The sequence below is a fragment of the Engraulis encrasicolus genome, chromosome 11 (genome assembly GCF_034702125.1).
Source record: "Engraulis encrasicolus isolate BLACKSEA-1 chromosome 11, IST_EnEncr_1.0, whole genome shotgun sequence".
Lineage (NCBI taxonomy): Eukaryota > Metazoa > Chordata > Actinopteri > Clupeiformes > Engraulidae > Engraulis > Engraulis encrasicolus.
Window position 1 is genome coordinate 19,191,500 of NC_085867.1, and position 22,137 is coordinate 19,213,636.

The 22,137-nt window shown below is 45.1% G+C and overlaps 2 protein-coding genes across 3 annotated transcripts in view; one reads left to right on the forward strand and one right to left on the reverse strand.

The window, feature by feature from the left end:
* The first annotated feature begins 634 nt into the window (after positions 1–634).
* On the forward strand, positions 635–9,131 carry dusp4 (dual specificity phosphatase 4). Its single transcript, XM_063210142.1, has 4 exons — positions 635–1,188; positions 2,443–2,570; positions 3,497–3,716; positions 7,567–9,131. Exons 1-4 carry the CDS (start codon positions 723–725, stop codon positions 8,010–8,012), a joined length of 1,260 nt encoding a protein of 419 aa, XP_063066212.1. The 5' UTR covers positions 635–722; the 3' UTR covers positions 8,013–9,131.
* A 7,044-nt stretch (positions 9,132–16,175) lies between these two features.
* Positions 16,176–22,137, reverse strand: part of tnksa (tankyrase, TRF1-interacting ankyrin-related ADP-ribose polymerase a) — a 205,440-nt gene continuing 199,478 nt past the window's right edge. For both annotated transcript variants that reach the window (XM_063210187.1, XM_063210186.1), the window contains 4 exons: positions 21,879–21,984; positions 19,295–19,481; positions 18,632–18,788; positions 16,176–16,767 (listed from right to left, as the gene is read on the reverse strand). In XM_063210187.1, coding sequence (XP_063066257.1) covers positions 16,681–16,767; positions 18,632–18,788; positions 19,295–19,481; positions 21,879–21,984 — 537 coding nt within the window. In that variant the 3' untranslated portion in view covers positions 16,176–16,680. The remainder of the gene's footprint in view (positions 16,768–18,631; positions 18,789–19,294; positions 19,482–21,878; positions 21,985–22,137) is intronic.

Consider the following 22,137-nt stretch of genomic DNA (forward strand, 5'->3'; position numbering starts at 1 on the left):
GTATATAGAACCTCTTCAATCATTAACCCCTGCAAACACGTAGACTACACCGTGCCGACAACCAAACCGAGGATATAATACCTTTTGCGTGCGTCTGCAACATTACCAAATCTCACAGTTTTGTGTCCCTGTTTCTGTTGTCATGTAAAAGGAGAACACAATTGAGACTCGTCTGAAAAAATGGAGAAGCGACTGAGGGGAGGAGGGGACGACATACTCGTTATCATTTTACTAAACACCGTGCGAAAGAAATACACCACTGCCTTTAATTTTGCAGTCGATGCGTAAAACAAAGACAGCGATGTGAGATGGAACCTATTGAACAGGTGGGCCTCGGATATCCTAAGCTGCAGCCTGAAGGTTATCTTGTTTAGACTGCCTGTCGTTTTCAAAGTAACGTAATTATACCGAAGCCTCCTTGTCAATGAATAGCAAAAGGCGTTTTCTGCGATGATCGACTCCCAGGTTGACTCTGTAGGGGCGGTTCATTGATCGTTGACTTTTTATGAATGAGGAGAAAAGAAAGAACAGTTAATGAATGGTGCTAGTAGGTGACGTCACCATCCATTGTGACGCCACCACCCTTTTATGGAGCGGGCGCCTGAGCCTCATTCATAAAACGGAAAGAGGTAACTGGCCGCGATAGTAACGCTCTCTCTCTCTCAGGAGGATAACACAGAACAACATTAACGTTAACTTAACACGGGAGCCGCTTTGGATTTATGACCGCCTCTACCTGCCTTCCCCGGGTGTTTGGCATCGGGCTATCCCAAATTCATTCTGTACGGTGGTCCGAGGCGGAGAGAGAAAACATGGTCACCATGGATGAACTTTGCGAAATGGATTGTAGCGTTTTGAAAAGACTGCTAAAGGACGACAGCGCAAAATGTCTGGTGCTGGACTGCAGGTCCTTTCTCGCGTACAGTGCCGGGCACATCCGAGGCGCGGTGAACATTCGCTGTAACACAATCGTACGGAGACGGGCGAAAGGCTCTGTCAGCTTGGACCAAATTCTATCGGGGGACGAGGACGTCCGGAGGAGATTAAAATCGGGACTGTATTCCGCAGTTATTTTGTACGACGAGAGAACGCCAGACGCAAGCTCAGTAAAAGAGGACGGCACAATAACACTGGTGCTCAATGCGCTATACAGGGATATCTTTGGAACAGATATATACCTCCTTAAAGGTAACACATATTTCAATACACAAAAAATATGACAAGAGGTCCACAGCGACATTATTGCAATGTGCAGCCAGCCGCCATTAAGATGTCTGCTGCGTATTAATACTAGAGTCGTCACAACATGCAAACATTACCAGTGCGTAAGCACCATTCGGATAGATTTTCATATTTGTGGTTGCCATTTCAGATTAATTCCATATTAATTCTGTGTCAGCTATTAACAGCAGTGTAGACATCGTCTGTGTACCAGGGGGTGATTGATAGGGGAAGCTGCTTACTCTAAAAGATTCCCAGATTCACGCTCCCATCTCATTACACTCCCATTTCATCTCGCTCCCACTAGCCAGACTAACGGTACCACCGCCATATTACGGAGCCAGTTATCTTGTTGATGTTAGTTTTTTGTTTCTAACCCTAACCTTAACCCTAACCCTAACCCTAAACCTAACCCTAACCTTAACCCTAAACCTAACCCTAACCCTAACCCTAACCCTAAACCTAAACCTAACCCTAAATTGCTTGTATGTGGCAGTATATGATAATACGTGAAATATAATCGGGTGGGGACCGCAAGTCCGGGAGTGATAGAAACACCGGGGACCGCACGTCCGGGAGCGAACTCCGTTGGGAGTCTCAGTCTGTATGCCCTCTAAAATAGGGTACTCCCAAACAACGTACATTGGTATGATGTCATCCTTATACTCATAACAGGGTGGATGGACGAATGTAGGCTACTGCAATCTGCATCAACGCATCTTGCTTTTCTTGAATTGACTCATATGCAGGCTAGTAATGCCTGTTAGATGTGTTAATAAATATGCGTAATAATGGCACTATATCAGATACACTTTAGGCCACAAATACTTTCAAAATACACCCATGCGTAATGATCACATTAAATGTAACAACGCATGGTAGGTCAAAAATAACTGCGATATTTCCAAGTTGCAACTTTATTTTGTATGAGATTGATGTCTTATGCTTTCCCAAGATACATGTATTTTATTGTACCTTGTGCGTTCATTGTGGAGCAAGCAAGCTAGGCCCAGCCATTATTTGAGTGTTCCTCTGTGGTAACAATTTAAAATCCCTTGAATAAAGCACTGGGTAGCCTACACATTTATATTTCAGCGCTGAATAAATTATTTTACACGGTCTGTATAAAACACATTTTACACCTGCATGTGATAATTTATGCAAGCAATGGAATCCCTTTATTCTGCAATGCATGACACCCCTTCTATTTTCTCCCAACAGGAGGCTTTGACAGATTCTTCTCTCAGTATCCAGAGTTTTGTTTAAAATCCAAATCCTTGCCGTCGTCCGCACCGCTGTCCCTCTTGGACTCCAACTGCACGTCTTGCGGGACGCCACAGCACGACCAGGTAATGGGCCCATTATTTGTTTTGATGAGCGCGAGCGAGGTCAGTTGGAAGCGCGGCATTGTGTAACGTTAAAAAAGACATCCGGACATCCTGCTCATGCACAGTAACCCCCCCCCCCTTTCGGTGTGATAAAAGCGCTGTACCCTCAGCTGATGGTGTGTGAATGTGCGTGTGTGCGCGCGCGCGCGATGGTGTGTGCGATGGGTGGCGGATAGGCCACACTAACGGCTGTTGTGGCCTACATCATCGATCATATCCTCTCGTTACGACTTCATTCAACAAAGAGGAAGCAATGACATAACAATTCAAAATCATTAGGCCCCGGTGTGATCGATGGAGAATGGCCTGAAATAGTGTTGGCCCAGTTCTCGAATCTGTACGAATGACGACGACATTGTTGTTTGTTTACAATGCTATGATGCAGGAAATGTGCTGGAGGTTTCACCAGAGCATTTTAGATGTAGACCTTACTCAGTTCATTATATTTCATTCTGTGTCACACCTTTAATTTTCACGGTTCCCTGTAACCTGCTAAGGGGGATATGAATGATGTCGCTTTTGCGTTTGTCTAGTGTGTGTGCATAGAGGCAAATTATCATGGCATACACAGGCTTAACAAGACACCCACATCCGTTATGACCGTTATTCCAGCGACCCATAACCTGTTTGCTGATTATCAGCTGTGTGCGGACCGGCGTGCGGGTCTCTTAGATTTTTTTTGTTCCTGATGAGCTCATTACGCACACCTGAGTCAATGTTGTATTTGATATTTATAGTGGGGTGGGTGACCATCCAAATGGCCGCCAGTCATTGAACACACAGCATTAGGGGCATCCTTTATTTGTCTTTTGATAACACACGTCGCCAGCGAAAGGCCTCTTTTGTCTCATGCGCGGTGTGTGTTTGCCTTTGTTTCCTTTCATCAGGGAGGACCGGTGGAGATCCTGCCGTTCCTGTTCCTCGGCAGTGCGCTGCACGCTTCCAAAAAGGACATGCTCGACGGCATGGGCATCTCCGCCCTGTTGAATGTATCGTCGAACTGCCCCAATCATTTCGAGGGGGTTTACCAGTACAAGTGCATCCCCGTCGAGGACAACCACAAGGAGGATATAAGCTCGTGGTTCATCGAAGCTATTGAGTATATTGGTAAGTAGTGATAACGATTATTATTACATTTTTATATCCTTAAGATTGTTCTTAACCGGATGTAAATTATATTATTATATGCCACCCGCCACCGACACAAAACAAACAAAACCATAAACCACCATGACAGTCATAAATTCACGGGGTGTCTTGGCTTGCATTTCATGTCAGGATGGCCTCAAATGACAATGTTGTGGCCTGTAATATATCCCTAAAATATGTATGATCATTCTTTTTGCGTGAAAATACAAAGTGTAGCATAACAACGTAGTCCATCACACAAATACAACTGAGTTTCTTAAAATAGACATTTTACAAAAAAGTGAGAAGAATAATAATGGATAAAGAAATGTGCCCATAAAGGGATTTCTTGTCGCAAGATGTTGGGTGTGTGTTTTGGAAATTGTAAGCCAGGGAGAAGGCAATGGGAAATGCCTAAAAGCAGTGTGTGTGTTTGGAGTGTGTGTGTGTAGGCTTGGTGTGTGTGTGTGTGTGTGTGTGTGTGTTAGAAGGCTTGGTGCGTGTGTGTGTTGGTGGGCTTGGTGTCTGTGTGTGTGTGTGTGTGTGTGTGTGTGTGTGCATGTGCGTGTGTGTGCACGCATGTGTGTGTGTGTGTGTGTGTGTGTGTGTGTGTGTGTGTGTGTGTGTGTGTGTGTGTGTTTGTTTCTCATGTTATGAGGCCTGGTATTTGTATGTATGTATGCGTGGGTGGCAAGGCACGGATGTGGGGTCTCCCCGCTGGTAGGGATTTCCATGCGGCTGGGGAGGGGAGCAGAGGAGGTCGGGTAGGGTGGGCTGAGATGGGGTGGGGCAGGATGCTTCAGATGCCTTTTGCTGTAGACCACACTAGCAGTCGGGCTGGACTGGCCATCTGGGCTTTTCCTGGTGGGTCCTGCACCCTCGTGGGCCCTTATTTTCAGAAATGTAATATATAGGTATCATTTTTTTTCTTTTAAACTTTTCTGAAAATAGGGGCCCACGAGGGTGCGGGGCCCACCGCTAATTATGAGGGGCCCCTTTAAGCCAAAAGTGCCCGGGCCCTATTTCTCCCCCAGTCCAGTCCCACTAGCAGTAGTGCTGTAGCTATGTGCTGTAGTGTAGTGTGTTCCCCCAAGCAGCCCCACCCTACCCTACCCCACCCTACCCCAACCCAGCAGCTGCTCACACTCACGCTCACACTCACTATACTGTACAATACAATGGGCTCGCCTTTGCCCCGTCGCATTGTACGGCATCTTAAAGTGTGTGTGCGCGCGCGCGCGTGTGTGTGTGCGTGTGTGTGTGTGCATGCGTGTGTGTGTGTGCATGCGTGTGTGTGTGCATGCGTGTGTGTGTGTGTGTGCAATGCATGCACGTTGGTGTGTGTGTGCATGCAACTGTGCATGAATTAATGTAAGAGTGTAGCATGTGAGCAGAAGAGTAAATGAATGTGTGTGTGTGTGTGTGTGCCTGCGTCAGAGACAGAGCGGAGTGTAGCTGAGGGACTGGTGTCTGACTCATCCTCAGTTCTAGGGAGCTTTCGCAGATCTCCATGTCTGTTTATGCGAAGCCGCACTCACACACACTGTGTGTGTATGCGTTGCGCATGCGTGTGTGTATGTGTGTGTGTGTGCGCACGCGGGTCATGTTGCGGCTGCGCATGGGGGCCGAACACTAAAGCCCTGTGTAATTATGACTGGGGCCTCAGATAAACACAGAGCCACAACAGCTGAGAAAACAAAAGCAGCATTAGCAGCTCCAGTAGGGATCAGTCCAGTGTAGGGCTCGGTCCAGTGTGGGGCTCTGTCCAGTGTAGGGCTCGGTCCAGTGTAGGCTTTGGACCAGTGTAGGGCTCGGTCCAGTGTAGGGTTTGGTCCAGTGTAGGGTTTGGTCTAGGGATGCAAATTATCGATTAATTCGTTAATCATTAGTTGATAGCCTTATCGATCGACTTACGATTAATTGATAAGCGGCGTTTTCCCCCCGAAATCTCAATGTTTCTTGAAGAAAAACTACTAAATCTAAAAAAAATTAATTAAAAATTGAGATAAAATACCACATTTAAATTAATTCTATTTCAATTATTTAATCCAAAGGTGATTTAAATATTCCCACTATTTACACCCCTCTTTACACACACTCTTCACATACCCATTTCACCTGAGTCTCTTTTCAGTTGAATTGTCGATTAATTGCGATTAATGTTTTTTAATCAATTAATGCATTGATCGATTAAAGTTGATTAATCGATTAATCGTTTGCATCCCTAGTTTGGTCCAGTGTAGGGTTTGGTCCAGTGTGGGGCTTGGTCCAGTGTGGGGCTCGGTCCAGTGTAGGGCTCGGTGCTGGTGAAAATTCAGTTTGGCTGGTAGAAAAGACCACTTACTAACCACTTTGACCCTTTAGTGAGTGTGTGTACTAGCCATTTTGGTTGGTGATGAAAAATATTCATTTACTGCCCTGTACAGCTTAGGCAATACATGTCTCTGCGTGAATGGACAATGGCAGTCCAGTCCAGTCCAGTCCAGTCCAGAGAGCTTGTGGCCAGGGCCCTCTGTGAGCCGTAGCCATCCTCCTCTGGGTCTCCTTCGTTAGTGCTGCTGCCGCGGCCTCCTCTTAATCTCCAGTTTAATTAGCGCCTCATTACTCCCCGCACGGTGGCAATGACGTTAATATGATTCGCAGGCTGAGGGGGGAAAAATGTGAGGGGTTTTTTTTTTTTTTTTTTGCTGGGCTGGGTGTGGGTGGGATGTGAAGTGGCTTGATTGTTGGTATTATGAACGCTAGTCTGATGAAATGAAGCTTGTGATTTTCAGAGGTGGCCAATGTAAGTAAATGTATGCTATTAACACTAGTACATGATGTTACATAACTGTTACACACCAGTTATTCCACTGTACCGAATGGGATGGATAGCTGCTGTTGCTACTGAAAAAAAAGCCTAAAAAGAATTAGGTACATTACTCTATAGTAACTGTAGAAGAATTTACTTGTGTTGGAAGAAAACTATGGCATCACTTTCTTACATTCTTTTTTTTACTGGTGACCTTATCTGAAATGTAGTAATAATATACTCTTGTTCTGTCATTTCTGGAAATTAGTGATGGTAACAGACAATTTGATTTGACATTAATGCACATACATGGGATTTATATTCTTACTCGTTTATCTTTGTGATGAAGAAACGTGTTGTGGTTAGGTTATTATTGTCCTGCGTTACTTTGCCAAAGTATATTGCATTCATTAATTAATTACATTGATATTGACCTATCCTCAAGACAAATGCCACTTTAATGTGCCGTTTTATTCAAACGAAGGTCCTTTTTTGGTAACACAGAGCAGTACACCCACATATTTGATTTGAATATCATTTGTTGAAATTCTATGTAATTTGCATAGTTTATTTGAGTATCAAAAGCAGGTGCATGAATAGTTGCATATCTTGAAATGCTCTGTAGAATCCTCTCAACACAACCCAAATGTTTGACCTAATATTCTTTTTCAAGGCCACTACTATTACTATGTACTTATACTACCGCTACTAAAACTGCATGAATAATAACAATAATAATAACAATAATAATAATAATAATAATAATAATAATAATAATAATAATAATAATAATAATACTTATTATTAGTAGGCCTAGTGTTCGATCTGGGTTCAAGTCAGAGGTCTTTTGCCGATCCTTTCCCTCTCTCTCTCCCACTCATTTCCTGTCACACTCTCTCACTGTCCTGTCCTAAAACAAAGGCATAAAAGCCCCAAAACATATCTTTAAACAAAAAAAGGTTATTCAGTATGTAAAAGTTAAAGGCCCAAGTGTCTGACCTTTGCCTCTCCCCTCCCCTCTCCTCTCCTCCCCAACAGACTCGGTGAAGGCGTCCAACGGGCGCGTGCTGGTGCACTGCCAGGCGGGCATCTCCCGCTCGGCCACCATCTGCCTGGCCTACCTGATGATGCGCAAGCGCGTGCGGCTGGACGAGGCCTTCGAGTTTGTCAAGCAGCGGCGCAGCGTCATCTCCCCCAACTTCAGCTTCATGGGCCAGCTGCTGCAGTTCGAGTCCCAGGTGTTGGCCACCAGCTGCGCTGCCGAGGTCGCCGTCGGCGTGGCCAGCCCCGGGGTCGGGGTCGGGGTCAGCACCACCTCGCTGGGCTCCAAGTCTTCCTCCTCGACGCCCGCCTCGCCCACCTTTATCTTCAGCTTCCCCGTGTCGGTGGTGTCGGTGGCGGCGGCGGCGGCAGCGGCGCACGGGCAGCAGGGGGGGCTGTCGTCGTACCTCCAGAACCCCATCACCACCTCGCCCAGCTGCTGATAGCCGGGCACCGGGCCGTGGCCTTAAGAGACTAAAATGGACACCACCCCACATGCACAGCCAAAACACAGTGGCAATTTCAACACTTAGAGAGTTGTTTTAACATCTTCTAGAGTGTATTTTGTCCCAGAGTACTCTTATAAGTCTTGAATTAACACTGCATTTTTACTGTGCACCTCCCCTTTCGCCTTCCAGTACTCCCGTCCCGTCCCACACACAGACACGGACACAGACGTTTTGGTTTGGTTTCCCCCTCCCCCGCTCGTCGTTCATAGTGGTGCGAGTTGGGATGGGTTTCCGCCTTGATATTTTTTTTCAAAAATGTGTTTGTTCGTTCTGCACTGCACTGGCTGAGGGTGTCTGAGTTGGAGAGGGTGTGATGAGCAGATGTAGATATGGTGGACCTACCTGCTCTACGTAGTTTTGTGTTTGTCTGTCAGACAACACATCCACATCTGGACGTCTTGCTTCTCAACCTTCCCTCATTCAGACACCTCAGCCCTACAGAAACCCGCCCGGGCTGGGGCCGTCACAGTACGTCACACGGAAGGAGTTTTGTACACTGGACTCTGGACTCATTGGACTTTTGAAGGATGGATGGAAACCCACATGGACATTTCAACAGTCATTTCAGCCAGTAGTGAATTGCGTTACATTTTACAGTACATGTATAGCCAGACTTGCTGGCTAGCCTCCCCCTCTCCCTTCTCCCCTTTCCTTAGGTGGCTTCCGAACTCTGATATTGATACTGCTGCTTGCCGAGAATGAGTGAGTGAGTGTGTTTGTGAGTGAAAGAGAGAGAGAGAGATGGGTAGAGACAGAGGGGGGTGGAGAGGAAGAGGGATGGAAGAGAAACGAGAGAGAGAGAGAGAGAGAGAGAGAGAGAGAGAGAGAAGATTAATCCCCAGTGTAAGCCAGCAGTGCTCTCCACTTCCTGAGACAGTGCAGGAGGCCCCCCCTCTGCTCAGCTTTGACAGGTGCTGCACCTCCTCTCTCACTCGCTCTCTTGCGCTCTCTCTCTCTCTCGCTCTCTTGCGCACTCTCTCTCTCTCTCTCTCGCTCTTTCTTTGTCTGGGCTTCCTGTTTCCGACCGCTCTCACATCTCCTCTCATTTCCCCCTGACACACACACACACACACACACACACACACACACACACACACACACACACACACACACACACACACACACACACACACACACACACACACACACACACACACACACACACACACACACACACACACTCTCTTCCTCTCACACTACACACACACATTTTTTTCTCTCTCTCTCTCTCTGTCTGTCTCTCCCCCACAAACCACTGTTTCCACTGAGTTGGACTGCATCAGAGCAAGTTTTTTTGTACAACTAGTTCATTCACTGTCACACCTCGCGCTGGAGAGCATAAATAGTAGGTATTGATGGCGAAGACGTGGAAGAAAGTGGCAGGGCGCCACCAGTGGCCACCTCGCACACCAAAACAACATGGCCGTCCTTCTCCAGTGCTACGGTGGCAATCTTTGTGACAATTTTCCATGAGGACTTTGGTTCATGGTCGGGGGTGTATTTGCAGACATTTTTGTTTGGCTGTGCCTTGAAGCCAGAAGGTACGAGAAGGCTTTTATACATTTGTTTGTCTGTTTTTTTTTTTTTTTTAAAGCGCTTTGTTTTGGATCATCCCTACATTTATGTTGCCTTCCTCCTCCCCTTCGGTGTACACAAACAAACGGACCCGTGGACTGCTGTTTTGACACCACACATGAACTGCAATAGAGGCTGTCTGATCTGTCTGTACTATCCTCCATGCCCTGTGTCCTGATGGAGTAGAGCAATAACGTTTTCTCCACTTCCTTCCACATTGCCACCAAAGCACTGCAGTCTTGTTCGTTATGTTTTTGTCATCTGTATTTTTTTTTTCTTTGAAGGTGTTTATTTTGTTGATTTTTTTTTTCACTTCTTCATCTCATTAAGTTGTGTTTTGTTGTTATTGTTCCCTTCACTAATTTATACCCAAGAAAGCCCAGAAGTGATTTCAGCTTTATGCCTTATTGATGACAGTGGAGTTCTCATAGAAGAAGAAAAATAGAATATTGTAGAATGTTCTTACGAGTCTGCACACACTGTGGCATTGCAACATGTGATTGTTCCGTGAAGACTAGGGGCAGGTGTTCCATGTTGTAGGGTTATCACTTTAACCACAAGCAACATGAGAAAACATACTACACATACCCACGTATTCTCACAGGGTCGAACATGAACCGGATATAGTTTCACCATTCTTGAAGTACACTGACTGTAGCTCTACAGATATTCTTGAGACCACCAGAGACTCGACTGGAGCATTTATTTCAAAAGCTGACAGTGAATTCACAACTCCATGACAGAATTTGCTTTTCAATCATACTCTATCTGCCTTTAAAATGTTAGCCAAAATATATTGTCATGATTTTTTAAATTATTATTATCTACATAACAAAAAACAATCGTATCACTCTTGGGAGTGGTGGGTGTCTGAGGTTCCAGTTTCATTTGGTTTTAGAGAATGTGGACACCTTTTTATAGAGCACTTTTAAGTGATGCAATATTGTGATATGTTGATTCAATTTTTTTTTTTTTTGCACATTGGAATAGGTGGTGTAGCTGACGTTTCTAATGCCCATTCGTCAAACTGCTTAGAGTTAGGTCAATGATATTACAAACATGTACATTTTTGTCAATCACTGAAGAATGCAATACTTTTTATCTGTTTCATTGAAATGTTATTGACTATGGCAATATCATTTGAGAAAAGGTTGGATTTGTAGACAATTTCTTGTTTTTGATGTATGGTATGTACATTTTATTTATTTCTGCAGATTCATTGTTAAATATAACAATGTTCTTTACATCTCTGTGTGGCCTCAGTCATTGCAATTACAAAATATCAGATTTTGACCTGCATGTTTACGGCATAAAATGTAGCAATAGGAAGATATAGACAATTAAGTTGTGCATTTACAGAAGGCATTGTAAGTCACTACAGCAAGGGCTTCTGTCACTGTGCTTAGGAGTAAGAACACAATATGTCCTGGAGTTATTTTGTAGCCTCTTAGTACAGATGGGGTCGCCGGCGGGCCTATTCACTATTTGCTGAACATACTCAACTGCATCATAACAACATTGCTATGACATTACATCGGGCTTTAAGTATCAGATTAGGACATAGCCATTCCAATTTTGATGACAGTAAGGTTATAACATAGGCTCTGCGCTAAGGGGTTAAAACAACATTCATGGGCAACATAGCTGTAACATACTTTTGAAAAAAAAAAAAAGTTTCTCAAGCGGGTGTTGGTCCATTCCCCCATTACAGCACTATTTATATGCTTTCTTGCATTGAAGAATCGTATTAAGAGCTTATTAGCAATCAAGAGGACTAATCCGCATAATTAAGCCTAGTGGTGCCCATGATGAAAATGGGAGAATGGACCCAGTCTCAGGTGGGTGATCCCAGGTTATGGGACATATGCAACACACATTTACACAAAAAGTGAAATTATTACAGATCAGGCCAGCTCAGGGCTATTTGGATGGGTTTAACTGAAGACATTGAATTCATATTTTAGGAACCTGACAGATAAAATTAAAAAAAAATATGTTTTACTGGCAGTATCTAGATTGTGGGAATATAAATGGTAAAGTTCATTGGCATAACAATGGCAAATAATCTCAAGAGCTGTGCATGCAACCAGAGATGCAACTCTGCTGTAACCAGCCATAGACAAGATATACAGATCAACACTGCCTCCTTGTGGCTGAAGGGGTTGTTTGCAGCATGAACATGCATTGTGACCCCAGCACCAGTGAATAACGTTTGCCTGACTTTGCTCCAGAACAAACACACAAGTTTGAGGAAATGATTGACTGATGGCTCAAAGATAAAAAGAAAGAGAAAACTCGTAGGGGGAAAAACAAGCACTACCTTGTTAGATGAAACATTCAACCCACTTTGCTTTTTTTTTTTTTTACTGCCCTGGTGAAGTCATCTTACGGGAGGATGCTGGATAAAACGTATCTAAAATGATGACTGATGGTTGTTCAATGAGTGTCTTGTTTTTCAGCTTCCTGATATTCCATCTATTTCACTATTTTTATTTTTTATTTTATTTTAAATAAGTATATTTCCTAAACAGCATATATTGTTGGTCTGCTCACCATACAATTAAAACGCTACAGAGGAGAGGGGAAAAAAAAAACACTTAACGTTAACATGTCACATTTCCTGGTACTGAAATGTTAGTGTAGGCTTGCTTGCCAGAAGCTGGTAGGGAGGCCTGGGCCGCATGGCATATGGCTTCATTCATTATTTACTGATGGGTCAAAGACCAACCTGTTTCCAAAACACACGCTCCATCAACAAGGAGCACACACACAGTAATCAGTCTTGTCAGCACTAACTTCAGTGCCCTCACCAGTGGTGCAACAATTGCACACAGGGCCCCAGGGCAAAACACTGATAGCCCCCCCCCCCCCATGCAGCCTGCAAAGGTCACAATAGGGCCCCCACCACCAATACAGGAGGGCCCCGGGCCCAGGGGCAAATGCTCCGCTTGCCCCCCCTATGGCTCCGCCCCTGGCCCTCACTTATTTTACATATGATATTATGCACATGACATTAACCTTTTTATGTTTCCTGTGTGTGTGTGTGTGTGTGCTCGAGTGTGTGTGTGTGTGTGTGTGAGTGAGTCTACATGCCTCAGTAGCTGCTTTTATGTCACGCTTTTTAGTTTTTCACCTGCCCAGGGACTGCAGATAGAAATTAGCTTGTAAGCTACTATAATATGGTGCAGGTCACCTGTTTACTTTGTTGAAATAAACCAAATAAACTAAACTAAGAACAGACACACAGGACAGCAGCATGATTCCATGACACATCTGTACTTTATTAAGACTGCTTTACATGACTGGAGTGTTCTTCAGGTTTTTTTTTTAATGCGTGTTTGGTAAAATGGACCATAGTCAGTACTTAGTACACAAAAAAATAAGGAAAAATAAACTAAAAATAAAAATAAAACTATCCACCAACAACATCCGAAAGAAAGAAATGAGCAGTCCAGGTGGATGGAGGAGATGTGCTTCTCTCTCCTTGTGGTGGGCTGAGTGGAGAAGGGAGAGGTTATGGTGGTCGATGGGTGGACAAATTCAGGCCAGAGGGACACATGCGGCCCTCTGAGGAATTTCATCTGGCTGAGCCTTGACAATAATTGTCCACCCCTGCTGTAGCAGAGGATAGATGAATATGGCAGACAAGGGTGGGGGGTGAAGAGGACGGGGTTGGCACAACCTTTAGACTGGGTGTGCTCCCCAAGCTGTAGGCAGAGGGGGCATTCTGGAACCTGAGTTCAGGGGCCGGCAGGGTTTTTTGAGAGTGGGTGTACAGCGTGATGAAGTACCCTTGAACCTGAGCACAGGGGTCAGTGGGTATCAGGAGAGGATGTACAGTGTTATGATTGAAGTCCTGTGGCTGGGAGAAAAGCAGTGTTTATCTGTACAAATGCGGAAGAGTGTGAAGAGAGTGTGCGTGACGACTCAGAGGAGGTATGGCAACAAGACTGGGACAATAAACACCTGAAGTGACATGAAACCAATAGCATTCTTGCTTTTTCTACACTCCCACCACCAAACCAAAACCAAGTCGTTAAAATATTAAACAAAAACAGACATAACTTTTGTGCCACCACCACCACCAAGTCAAGTTAATAAAACCTGCTTCGTATGAACGTGTGTGAGACACGTCCAAGTCCAGCCATTCACCTCCTCTCATCGCCCTTATGTTGCTCTCTCGCTCTCTTTCTTTCTCTCTCTCCTCTTCTCCCTCTCGCGGTGCAAGTGTTGCTCTCTCCTGAGAACTTTAGAAGCTGCTGCTGTATCAGTAGTGTTTCAACATGATCAAAGCTCACTCAAAAAAAAAAGAATAAGACAAAAAAAGAGGAAAAAGTAAACCTGTCAGAACATCTTAGTACAGAGTCACCTGTGCTGGAATGACCAAGGCAGAGACAACTTGTCTCTTCTTTATATCCACAAATCCAATAAAAAATTAAAAAGGCAAAAAAGAAAAAAGAAACAACCACCTGCATGAGTTCCTTAAAGGGAAAAAAATGAAAATAAAAATAAAATAAAGGAAGTCGCTGTTAAAATTACAGTACAAATAAAACTCACTCTTCATAAGGGAAAACAACATCCAAAAGCTTCTTAGAAAGGCCTTATTCCATTATCACAACCTGTACATAACTAGATAATTCAGATTTTTTTTTTCCGTTTCTCTCGCACTCTTTCAAAGGTTAAACTTTTAAAAATGATTATTGAATGACGATACATCATTCCTACTTCAAAGTGCAAAGTCTTTTACAAAGGTGAGCAGAATGAGTCAGGTAAAACCAGTTATGGGTTATGAAAAAAGTTCAGATGTTTTTTTGTTTGTTTTGTCTTTAACGTTTAAATCCTGTGCAAAATAATAATTATAATAATAATAATTATAATAAAAAAACGCAACAATATACAATTCAAAGCTTGATTCTTTAGACTCCCACAAACCAACCTGCTGAAACATAACATCTCCCTGCGCGCCATACCATTGGGAACCTCTTCTAAGGCTTTTCAATACGATTCAATAAGGGGAGGTGGGGGGCAGGGCTTACAACACGAGTCGAGGTTCACAAAGGTTTCACAGGACGACACAGAGTCGACGGAAGGCAATACAAATTAGGAGGGGGGGGGGGGGGGGGATCTGAGCAACTGGGGTCCCCCTCTCGCTCACTTGCTCTCTCTCTTTCGCTCCCAGAATTACACGGTGCAATGGTCCATTAATGCTAGTTAGTGTCTCTAGAGTTCTTTTCCAAAACAATGGCAATGATGAGAACGGTAAATGTACTGTTAAATAGAAGAGAACATATCGGTCGTGATTTTGTAGTTTTAAACGACCTGAAAAGGCCTGCAATTCATAATCATCTAAGTCCTGTCTGTGTCGAGTCGATCTGTCTAGGTTCAGCTATTTTTGTAATCCTTTTTAATGGGGAAGAGGTTACTGTGTTGTTAATCCACATCTCTGGGCGTCTCTCTCGCCCTCATACGCTGCTGCTGCTGCTGCTGCTGCAAAGACACTCATTGGCAGCTAGGGGGAGCCCTCCCATCCTCCACGACGGACGCCCGACCATCATCACCATCTCCAGCATAGACGCATTATACCTATTTATATCATATGTCAGTCTATGACCTCCAACCCCACCTACTCTGACCGTTGCCATCAAAGACACCTGCAGTATATTTATAACACAGACACACGTGTCTATGATTACCATTTTCCCTTTGCCCTCTCTGAAGGCACAGGGATCAAGGCAAAGCATGTCAGGTAGGGGCCACACTTCTTCTCCGGTCAGAAGGGAGATGTGAAGTACGCGGAGGACCCAGGGGGGGGCTTTGGCTGGCAAAGGCAACACTTTCTCATGTAAACAAACTCATCAAGGAGGGACAAGATCATGAAACATGGATGCTGATCTGATCAGATCTATACAAACATCAGTATATCAGAGGAGGAGGAAACCAGAAAAAAAACAAAAATAAAAGCACCTCAAAGAACAACAACAACAAAAAAAGAGAAGAAGGAGGATGCCTAGAGCGGTAGGTAGACCTCCAGGGAATTGTGAAGATGTTGCGCATGATGATCTGCGTGTGGGTTTGGTGAGGCAGCGATAACAGCAAGCCCAGGTAGATGACTGCTTGTGACGTTGTAGGGCAGTGATTCTCAAACTTTTTCAGACCAAGGACCACTTTGTCCCCCCAAAAATGTTCAGGGACCACCTGACAACTGAATTGACAGTTGACGGGTGCTATTTCGACACTAATTTTGATACAGATCACTTACTTTTTATTCACATTGACAAGCCTGTCTTATTGTGGTGAAAATATGACTTCAGACATGTTTGGCTTTGTAATAATGTTACATATAGTCTTCTGCTAGCTTGTCTTGGAAAAGTAGAAATCCCTTTGCGGACCACCTGAGCTCTGTCGCGGACCACCAGTGGTCCCCGGACCACACTTTGAGAATCACTGTTGTAGGGGGCGTGCTGCTGGGTAACAGTCTGGATAGCCTCCAGTAGGCTATGGGGGGGGAGGGGGGGGCAGGGAGCTAGGGGAGAAGGGACAAGGGGAGAGCGGCCAGGGGCCAGGGGAATGGGGAATGGGTGAGGTGGGCAGCATAGACATAAATAAATACTGTATATGTACGGGGTTATCACATTTTAAATCATTGTTAAGTAGGCGTTGATTCACGTCATTTTCAACATGTAATAGAATTTACAGACATCATTTCATTGTTTTGACACCCCTTGTTCTCAAACTGACCAGCATTCTGGTACAGGCACTGCTATCAAATTGAGAATACCAGTAGGCGGTGACAAAACAACCAAGAGACGTCTGTAAACTGTATTACAACTTGAGAATGAAATGAAATGTAACAAACGCCTACATTATGTAAATGACTACAATGCGTATAAGTGTTTTGGGACATCCTGTATACAGTGTATTTATGTATGTCTATGGAGGTGGGAGGGAAGGGAGCAGACGAACAGGGAGGCATGAGGAGGACAGGGCTGGCGCCGGATCGGAGCCGGATCTGGGCCGGGGCCGGGCACTAAGATTTCTGCTCCCCCGCGGCTGTAGGCGGCGTTGTACTCTCCGGCTTTAGAATCTGGTAGGTGATCAGGTATTCTGGATAGGCCTGGAGAAGGAGAGAGAGAGAGAGAGAGAGAGAGAGAGAGAGAGAGAGAGAGAGAGAGAGAGAGAGAGAGAGAGAGAGAGAGAGAGAGAGAGAGAATATTAACACTAAACAAACATCTGCGTTGTGTACACAGAGCCCCAAAGGCCCAGTGTGTGCAGTCTACAGTCATCTAAGGTTTTATAAACAAGACCTCATGACCACAGGAACATAATTTGATCATTAATCACACAGGCATAAAAAAACTGCAACCCTTTATCAGTACTTGAGAACACAACAAAACAAAACTCTATTTCAAACTGTCTTTTAGGGGAGATACTGCAGAGATAACATCAGGAGACAAAAGAATAACGTAGATACAGCACCAAAGCCACTAAATGAAATAAAATCAGCTAAAACTTCGGCACAGACCTACAGGGCCGGAAAAAAACTGTTATGGAACTGTGATTAAATTTCTCGTACTTCCTTCCAGTTATTTTTTTCATACGAATGAGAATTATGAATGAGAACAATAGCGATTATGCAAAAGACTTGCAGTCAGTCACCAGGAATAAAGCCTGATCTGGTGGTTATGTAATGGCACAGACAGACAGGATGACATTTATGAGGCAGCAAAACACACTAAGCCCTGCATACTAAAAGCCTGCTAATTATAATGTGGAAGTTCCATTTTTGTGAAAAGTATTATTATCCATGAGCACTTACAAGAACATAAAAAAGTAGAAAAATGCAATCAATGGTGATGACGTGTTGCTACTGTCAGTACAATGACTCTTTGTGCCAAAGACAGTATGCAGAAATAAAACATATGGCTTACAGATTGTGGTAAGACTTGAGGAGAGTGAAGGTGTAGCTCAAAGACAGTGAAATCGTGTCTGTTCAGCTCTACAAGTATGAATGGCAGAGGCGAAAAAAAAGAAAGAAAAGAAAAACAGTAAAATATTAAGAGCATATTGTGTGTTGTGCGCTTCACATTCATTTTCCTTCAGTACCCGGATGGAGTTGAGGGAGAATCTAAGATCTTTTGCCCAAGGTCTACGTCCAAGGCCTATGCCAGGGGTGGGGAACCTTTTTCATTCAAGGGGCCACTTTGAATTCCTCCAAGGGCCGTACTATGAACACAAACCAGGCAGGGCTTGACACTGACACTCGCAACTGGCCAAATGCTGGTAAAACCTGGCTGTGGCTGGTAACAATTTCAGTGTAACTAGCCAATTTGGCAGGTAGCTTATTCTATGGTACGACATATCAGAATAACATATATTCTGCACTTTGCCCCTTATGTATCAATTTTTGTATTTAAGTTCAAGAAAAAGCTCAGTTACTCAGTTTCTATGTGTTTGTTTTATGTCCATGTAGTTCTAGAAAACCCATGCACTCATCGTCTTGCTTTAAGCACCTCATCTTCTGAGTTGAAATGTACAGTGTCATGATAAAAAAATTAAATCAAATTTGTGGCTTGTAGAATAGCTGGATGGCTAGTGCCTCGGGGAAAACCACTAGCCACAGTGTCCTGAAAGCGAAAAAAAATGAATGTCAAGCCCTGAAACCAGGATTTCCCCCTGCACTTTAGGCCTATAGTCACATTTAAACCAGACCCCCCTCCTCTAAGTCCCCTGACATGTGACTTGATTGTATTGCAAATGTAATTTCTAAGATTCCTTGACAAAACATGTTGTCAAGCATGTGAAGCTGTATAACATTAAAATGATATCGGAGGCCAGAGCAAACGGCCTCAAGGGCCGTAAACAGCTTTTGAGATATAGGTTCCTCAACCCTGGTCTATGCCCAAGGAAAGACAAGGCGAAATAAAGTGTGTTGTAGTCCATCAGGTTGGAGTGGTGGTGGTGGTGGTGGTGTGTCTCACCTGTTCTCCGCGGTAGATGACGTACTCCGCGTAGGCCAGGCCGTTGACGCTGGGCCGGCCGATGACAGAGTGGTGGCCCGGGGGCGCGTGGGCCATCTTCATGGCACTGAACTGCAGGAAGGACTTGCCCAGCGTTACCCGGCAGAACAGCATTTGTCTACACGCAGAGCAGAGAGAGAGAGAGAGAGAGAGAGAGATGAGAGATTGTATAAGACTTAGGACTGTTTGAAGCATATGCTCTTAGTTTTTTAATGTGACATTGACAGATTGATTGTTAAGTGAAAATAAACGACTCACATAAGTACATGTGTTTTAGCTACTGAACCTCGCCACTATTCACTGACATCTCCTGACTGACACACAAAAGGATGAAATTCCATGTTCCTTCAGGATCAATATGGTATCTCTGGTCTACTCTACTCCATGACATTGTCAGAATTTCCCACACCAACAAAACTGGTCAAAAAGTTCTGTATATTAGGTTAAGTCCTGTCAACAAGTTGTGTCTGTACATTTGTACACAAGGAAGTAGCATGACAACACAGCAGTGTCTAAACAGAAACTGAACAAACGAAATCATCATCAGGGCATCAGCGCCACAAACTTGACAAATGTCCCATCTGTTTCCCATGCGTCCCCCACCCCCACTCCCCCCTGCCTGACCTGTGGCAGATGTAGCAGGAGCGGTCCTTGTGCGTGGGGCAGCCGGTGCCGCCGCCGATGCCATAGACATACTGGTTGCTCTTGGAGGAGTTCTCTGCAAAGTAGATGCCCGCGCCGAACATGCCGCCGATGTAGGCGTGCCGCTCGTCAAAGCCCTTGTGGATGATGGCGTTGATGAACGGAGAACCTGGAAGAGACGAAAGAGGGAAAGGAAGAGGGAAAGAGAGATGGAGAGACACACGCATGAAGGCAATAGCATTTTCTCAAGAGGAAAACTAGAGGTCGGAGGAGGAGGAGGAGGAGGAGGAGGAGGAGGAGGAGGAGGAGGAAGAAACCTGAAGGCTGAGAGGGGGGGGGAGAGAGAGAGAGAGAGAGAGAGAGAGAGAGAGAGAGAGAGAGAGAGAGAGAGAGAGAGAGAGAGAGAGAGAGAGAGAGAGAAAAGATTTGACAGTGAGATAGCGAGAGAACAATTGACATCAAACCAACCAAGGATAACCGGAACATGGCTGTTGGACAAGATGGGAGAGAAGAAAAGGATGATTATGTTGGGTAGAGATAGGGGGCGAGGAAGAAAGAGTGACACAGGAGAACACCAACTCTCTCATCTGAGGAGAACCAGTGCATGGCTGGCTGCATCTACAGTTCAGCTGAGTCTACTGACTATGTAAGCAAGGCGACAGTCTATTAGGCATTAGGAACCCCACGCACCAGCCATCAGGGCCGCTGACAGCTTTGGCTGGGCCCAGGACAAAGCAATGTAATAGGGCCCCCCACCCAATCCATTCAATGCAACGAGGACCCAATTATGGGCCCCCCATCTCCCTGGGCCCGAGACAACTGACCCCTTTGTCCCCCCTTGTCGCCTCCCCTGCCAGCCATGGTTACAATGTTCCCATTACCGCACACACCTATACACTAGCACATTACGCACACTCACGCTCGTAAAGTACCTCAATCTACTCTGCTGCCGCCATCCAAACGACCCCGCGACTCATTTAGTTTTAAGGCCGTCGCTAATTACGTTTAACGCTAATCTTGGCGCGGCGCCCGTGCTAATGAAATTACGAGCGATCTAAACGATCTAAACGCAATAATAATAATAATGTGGCGTCGGCTGCAGTCCACACGTCAATCCTCTGACTAGGAAGGGGATCTCGGCCTCTCAGTGGGCTGGTCTGGCCTGCTGTGGTGGCAATGGGTCGCAGTGGGGGGGCGGACAGAGTGACTGTATGGTCACCATGTCCCATTAGTCACATTTGGTGACGGGGGAGAGGAGGGGGGATGGACCTCTACCATTAATCTTTCAAATCACTCACAGGAATAAAGACACATGTGTATACACAACACAGACAAATGCACTCACACATAGAGACGCACGCACGCACGCACGCACGCACGCACGCACGCACGCACGCACGCACGCACGCACACGCACACGCACACGCACACGCACACGCACACGCACACGCACACACACACACACACACACACACACACACACACACACGCACACACGCACGCACACACACACACGCACGCACGCACGAACAGGAGTATCATCAGGGCAGAGGAGGAGGCATTATAATTCGGTTAACAGTAAGTTACAGTGGCAGGTAATTAGTGTTAATTGTCAGGGCTCCGACGCGGCGATGCATCACTCAAATTAGGGCAAGCCGGAGACCTGGCAGGGCACGGCTGCTGCTGGCCTGCCCCCACAATTACCAGGAGACTCTTCTTCAGGGAAATCTGGGAGGATTGCCATTCAGGCAGAGAATTTGGGGTGTAAGCAACCGGACGACTTGTTGGACATTTCACCCCCCATTTTGATAGAAGAAAGAAACAACGTTTTTTTTTATAAAGGCTAGTGTAATTAACACAACTGATAACACTACCTCCGCTCTGTGAAGGGTCCAAAAAGGTCATTATAAAAAAATGTTTCCTAAAGACGTAAATCTTTTCAAAAAGTATAAGCAACCATTGCAATCTGGTCTGTCCCATGGACTAAGAGGGATGCAATATAGAGAAGGAGGCGGAGGATAGTGAACAAGCAATCAGGGCAAACCAAGTGGGCAAATGTACAGGGTACATCGTATGCTCTCTTGTTGTTACCACATCATACTCATCAAACAGTTTTTTATGGTGTGAGCTGGTTAATTCCATTCCATTCCATTCCATTGCATTCGGCATACACTTTTAAACCAAAGCGACTTACAATCGAGGACATACACATACCCAACATCACTAGCAGATATAAAGTGCACAGGAAATACAGTATATAGAACAACAAGTTCAGATGCTAAGTAGGGTTAGGTTTTTTCTGGTTAATTCATTCATGCATCTCCAGGACCAATGTACAGTACTGTATGTGAGTGGATATATCTACAGAAGTGGAGGTATGAGGCCCTACCGCGGCCTAACTGTAGGGCACGGGGTTACTACGCCGGCGACCCAGGTTCGATTCTGGCTTGGGTCATTTGCCAGTCCTTCCCTGTCTCTCTCTCTCCACTTGTGTCCTGTCCTTCTGTCACTGTCCTACAATAAATAAAGCACACAAGCCTTCTGGAAAAAAAGGATGCATGCGTACCGTGGAAGAGCATGCGCTCGTTATGGTGGTTGTGGTTCTCGTCTGCGATCTCTTTCTGCCGGTGTGCGTATCTCTCTCTCAGCTTCTTATTCACCACCTTCTGGATCTGTGGAGAGAGAGAGACACCAGAAACAACACACACACACACACAGTCAGTTATCTCACAAAATCATACACAGACAAGCCCCCCTTGGGAGATGTCTGGGCTCTTGAAAAGACCCAGGCTTTGGGCCGCATTCAGCTAGAAAACACATATTGA